General features: G+C 43.2%; 1 protein-coding gene across 1 annotated transcript in view; it reads left to right on the top strand.

Annotated features, from left to right (window-relative positions):
* The first annotated feature begins 302 nt into the window (after window positions 1–302).
* Window positions 303–6,000, top strand: part of DYTN (dystrotelin) — a 68,007-nt gene continuing 62,309 nt past the window's right edge. Inside the window, 1 exon segment of the mRNA XM_003309438.3 lies at window positions 303–321. Within this exon segment, the coding sequence (XP_003309486.2) occupies window positions 303–321 (19 nt within the window).

Raw genomic sequence — 6,000 nt, 5'->3', positions numbered from 1 at the left:
CAATGCCTCAAAGCCTCTAAGTCATCATGGTATTAGTTTCAGGAGCTGTTCTCAGTTTTCTGAGAAGTGTGGTCAGTATCAGGAGCCTCTACTTCTATGTTTCTCCTTGTTTTCTTCCTCCCAAGATATTTCAGTCGCCTTGAACACCTTGCAGTCACTTTCCACAGGTAAAATGATTTGTTTAGTTGCCTTTTTGTTCCCCTGTCCTCATTCCTCTGCTGCAAAACCTTCTGCTTAAAATACTGGTTCATTTCTAGTTACAGGGACCCACTTGCCATCTGTCATTCCAGGAAATTTGTGAAATGGATCCAGATAAACAAGGTGGGTATTATTGTCAAGTTTCTGAGCATAGTTTGTAAACAGAAAAATTAGGCACAGATGTTATATTTTCAGACCTCTGATTTGAAGAAGAGTAAACATTTGGCAAATTTCTGGCTGAAAAAGAAACTGTTATTTGATTAAAGTGGCTTTCTCTCTCTTCTAAACAGAAATCCACCATGTACTGAAGAGTATCTGGTCTATTGTCTCGAAAGCACCAAAAATAATCTAACAAAAGACTTGATGTCAACATAATTACATTTGAATTGCTATTCAAATACACAGAAACGATTACCTTAGTTTTATGTATATTCATAGTTTACTATTAAAATGAAATTATCGTATATATTTTAATGTCATAGGTAAGTTCACAGTACTGTGTGGTTCAAGTTGGGAGAAAGGTCTCACAGTTGTCACTATATGAAAATTTTATAAGTGGATATGGAGAAACTAGTTCCCCTTTCTTCTAACATCGCTGAATGCCAAGTTAGGCCCAGAACTGATCTGTGGGATTTCTATTGCTAGATCTATTTGGAGCCTTACTCCCCTAACCAAAATCTACATTGTTATCTTACTTGTTTTATATGAAATTCTGTATGATCCCTAGTTGTTTATCTAAAACAACATTATAAATGATTCCAATACCTTTGGGTTTTCCAAATTTGGGCTCTCATATTAATACGCTTTACACAAAGCAGTAGGTAATCCATTCAACTCTCAATTTTCTTCTTTCTCAATTTTCTAAGGCAGTGTGTCTCAAAATTAGCATGCATCAGAATCACCTGAAAGGTTTGTTAATATGCTGCAAAGTTTGTGATTCCGTGGGTCTGGGAAGAGTCCAGGAATGTACATTTCTAACAGGTTCCCAGGTGACATGATGCTGCTGGCTTGGGACCACACTGTGAGGACCACTGGCCTAAAGCATCTATTTTGGATCATTGAACTAGATGATGGACATTTGAAAGAATTGTATTATATCCACCTTAGTATCTGTGGAAAATAAATATATTGATGTAGCTGAGCAAAAACAAGAATCCTGGTCAAAAGATATTTCCCAATCATTTTGCTTCCATGAAGAAGAACACATGTAGCTTGTGTTACTATTTCTTTAAGCATCTAAAACTGCTTTGTTCATAGCTTTGGGCGTGATACATTTGGTAGTTTCTTCTTTTCTTGAGTTTGTTTTTTTTTTTTGTGTGTGTGTGTGTGTGTTTCTGCATCGGCAGAAAAAAAATGTAAAAGTTAGCCTTGAGGAAGTGGGTCTGGTGTTGGCTCACCTGGGCTCCTCATTCATTTTCCATGTTGCACTTTATCACAGCTTGCCGTGTTATGCTGCCTAACTTCATCAGATGACGCTGTAAAGCATAACTTGACAGGAGAGTGATGGCCAGATGGTAGAGCAGCTACAGAGTTGCTCCTCTACCAAGAGCAGCATCTGGGAACTTGCAGAGCCCCCTGTCTGCTGATTCTGTGTATCTGCTTGGTGCATCTGAGAGGAACCAGGGCACAAACATTGGCCAATTTCCAGAGGAAAGAAATGTTGGGCATTACACTATTGTAAATTATTTCCACCCTATTATGCCTACTCTCAATTTTTTTTTTCTCCAAACATAGGACAGAGGAGTTTCTGACATCTCCCATTCTCTAACATTGGCATCTTATCTGAAAACTAAGCATTTTTAAAGCCTAAGGAAATGATGAATAACAAAAGATTTAGAGCAAATTGTAGTTATATATATGTTTGTACCTCTTGAAAAAGAAAGGAAAACATGTAGACGGTTTTTAAACAACCTCTCTTGTTTGGGCGACAATGTTTAGGCACAGTCCACTTCACCTGAGGTAGATGTCTTTAATCCATGATCATATGCTGACTGTTGGATCAATATACATTCAGAGAGAGGCCTGTGGCATGTTCTCACTACTTTGGGACGGCTCTGGCCTGGGGTGGCTCTGGCCTGGTTCAGCACTCTAATCCCCTCTGTGGCTCCACACAGTGCCTGGCACTCAGTATCTTATGTGTAACAGCTAGTACTTTACCCCACAACACTCAAGGGCAAGAAACATCATTTCCTAAATCAAAATCAAGGCACTGTACCTTGATATGAAATTTAGGCTGAGTTCACTTTCTTTCTTTCTTTTTCTTTTGTTTTTTGTTTGTTTGTTTGTTTTTTGAGATGGAGTCTCACTCTGCCACCAGGCTAGAGTGCAGTAGCGCGAACTTGGCTCACTGCAACCTCCAACTCCCTGGTTCAAGTGATTCTTCTGCCTCAGCCTCCCGAGTAGCTGAGATTACAGGCACGCACCACCACACCCAGCTAATTTTTGTATTTTTAGTAGAGGCGGGGTTTCACCATGTTGGTCAGGATGGTCTTTATCTCCTGACCTCATTATCCACCTGCCTTGGCCTCCCAAAGTGCTGGGATTACAGGCGTGAGCCACTGCACCTGGCCACCGCAGCCACTTTCTAAACTGATTCTTGTTCCAACTTGCCTACAGCCCCCTTGAACTCCTATGGTTCTCTAACCTCCTCTCTGCCTTCCTAGCTCCAAGAACTTTCTCCAGCCAACCTCTTTGAATTATTCCAAATTCCTTTTGCATAATTATGCACTATTAACCTTTGGGAATTGATTTTACAGAGAGTGTTTAAGGGGAAAGGGTTAAACATTCTCCCCTACCTCACCCTACTCTGGAGGAAGATGCTGAGTGGACATCTCTTCTCCCAAAGCTGAAAGAAAGATGCTTCTGCCTGCACCCATATTTCTTCCCAAGGAGACACAATTATCTCCCACACTTCCCTTCCCAGCAAGCAACAAGACAACACTGGCCCTGATATATACGGGCAGCTGGCGGGCTCCCTGTGCTGGATAAGGACGCATCTGAGAGCGGCCGTCCCTAAGTCATCTCCCCTCCCCCTCGCCTCTGGGGAGGAATCTCAATGAGGAAGGCAAAGCCCAAGGAGGTTGGGAAATCCTGGACAGGCACCCAGCTTCTCCATCCATCCAAACCTAGGACCCAGGGCTTGACAGTTCCTCCCCCAAAAAGTAGGATTGGGACCCAGAAGGACCTAATAGCTCCTGCCTGTTCCTACCTGCCTGTTCCCTGATTCCCACCTGTTTCTACCTCATTCCTGACCTCCCATTCCAGCCACAGTGAGCAGCTCAGCATCTTATCCATCCTCCATGCCTTTGCCCAGTCTGTGTTCTCTGCCTGGAATGCTGCTTAGTATCTTAGACATCTGTTCCTTCAACATGCACTAAGTAGCTACGTTAGCACTACTAATGAAATGCTGAATAAGACGAGAAAAAAAAAAAAAAGAAATTTAGGCTGAGTTAAGTTTGGGAGGGAACTATCCCTGGGAGACAAACAGAAAGCTCTAAGGCTGCTATCTTGAACAACTAACTGGTCAAGGCCCTAACTGAAGTCCATTGTGACCACCACTTGTGATGCTTTCTGCCTTTGGCTTTGGATTCCACTTGAAGACATGGGACTCTATGTCAAGACTGGACACAGAAGTCCTTGTCACACCTGTGGCTGGTCTCCCTGGCTACACCATGCAGCCATTCCCCCACTCAGGGGTCTGCTAGGAAGGGCAGCCCTGGAAACACCTCCTAAACCCAATCTTAGTCAGACATCTCCCAACTTCTTGTCCAGGCATCAGCCTCTCTCCGCCTCCAGGAAAATTCCAGATTAATTCTTTCATGGGCCTGTCCATCTTTTCATACAAAGGCCTGAGTGGAGGTGACTTCAAGAGTGGTCCTTACGCAGTGGCTCACGCCTGTAATCCCAGCACTTTGGGAGGCCAAGGCGGGCAGACCATGAGGTCAGGAGATCGAGACCATCCTGGCTAACACGGTGAAACCCTGTCTCTACTAAAAATACAAAAAATTAGCCGGGCGTGGTGGTGTGCGCCTGTAATCCCAGCTACTTGGGAGGCTGAGGCAGGAGATTGGCATGAACCCGGGAGGTGGAGCAGTGAGCCGAGATTGCGCCACTGCACTCCAGCCTGGGTGACAGAGCGAGACTCCATCTCAAAACAAAAAAGGAAAGAAAGAAAAAAGAGTGGCCCTTAAACACAGAGACACTGTTAGATCTCCCAGAGGAGTGAAAATAGCTTAGACTTACAAGATGAACACAGAAACATTGCCTTTCCATTCTTTAAATTCTCCCCTTGCTGCAAGAACGAGACAAAAATGAATGTCACCACAAATGACCTTGCCACATATGTTTGAATCAAAGAAGTACACCAAGCAGTTCCTTGTTTCATTTTTGCTCAGGGCCTGTTCCAAGGCTGGAGACTCGGCTGTGTTTCTAGTCACAAAACTCCCCAGCACACCCTGCTAACTCCTCATTGCCTGAGTTTTATGTTAATCGGCTGACATTACATTTGAAAGTAGTTTCATTTTCCTCAAGACTTCTTCCTCTGGGCACCATAAATACAAGTAAGTCTTGGCCTCAGAGCTTGCTTGTGTGTGAAATCCTTGCCTCAGAATGAGCGTTTCTGGGTGTAAACTCTAATTGGAATTTGTTATCACCGGAAATACTAGAGATGCACCACTGCTTGGCAGTTCTTTCCAAAGTTTGTGACTGATTTCCTCTTTCACCCTTCACTATAACTGTGCAAATCTTCACTATTCCTCAACCCCACCATGTCCTCCTAACTCTAAATGTGTGAACATGCCCTCAACTTTACAAAGAAAACAGAAGCTCTCAGACATGGCCATTCCCCCAGCGCATCATCTCCTTTTATGCTTCCTCTCAGGGAATGAGAGATGGCTTCTTACCAAAGCTAATTCCTTCACCTGTGCATTTTCCTCCCTCTCTCTACCACAGCGATGGGAGCAGTTCGCAATACTTCAGCGATTGTGGCAGAAAACTTACCTCAAAAAGGCTGTGTTACCTTATAAAATTAATAACCCAATCAAGAGATCTACTGTACAGCATGGTGACTATAGTTAATAACAATGTATTATATTCTTGAAAATTGCTAAGAGAATAGATTTTAAATATTCTTACCACAAAAAATAAATATGTGGCATAATGTATATGTTAATTAGCTTGATGTAGCCATGCCACGAGATACACATATTTTGAAACATGCTGTGCATGATAAATATATACAATATTTATTTGTCAATTAAAACAAATGAAAATAAATTAAATAACCAAGGGAAGGACTAGCTTTCCTGGGCTGGGACATTGTCACCAGGAAGCGGTTTCTCTCCATCTCTAAGTTCATCTCTGCTCACCCTTGTGTGTTGATTTCATTCGCAAGCTACACAGCCTGACAAAAGAGTGATTTCTGCTCCAATCTACAATTCCAAATTCAAGTCGAGAAAAAAAATTCTGCTTCCCTGATAACTTGAACCAAGAGTCCTTGAACCCAGATTCATTGGAACATTACTTGCCTGACTTTGGTATGTACCCACCTCTGGGGAAGGCGATGGTGCTCTCACTGATGGGCTGGGTCTGGGCCACATGCCCCCATGGAAGTGGGAGAGTTGCAGTTGACACTATTGGAATTTCATGGACTCAGATTAGGGGAGGTGGTTCACCTGGAGAAAGAAAAATGGATGCTGGGTGGCTAAGGGAACATGTGCCCTCTGAGAGGGACTTTGCTACATCATATACTACCTGGATCCCCTACTTCCTGAGTCCTCAACCCCACTCTGTCTCTCCTGGCTC

Source organism: Pan troglodytes, chromosome 13 (genome assembly GCF_028858775.2).
Source record: "Pan troglodytes isolate AG18354 chromosome 13, NHGRI_mPanTro3-v2.0_pri, whole genome shotgun sequence".
NCBI classification, from domain to species: domain Eukaryota; kingdom Metazoa; phylum Chordata; class Mammalia; order Primates; family Hominidae; genus Pan; species Pan troglodytes.
Note: the sequence above shows the minus strand (reverse complement) of the source record. Positions and strands in the feature narration are given on the sequence as shown.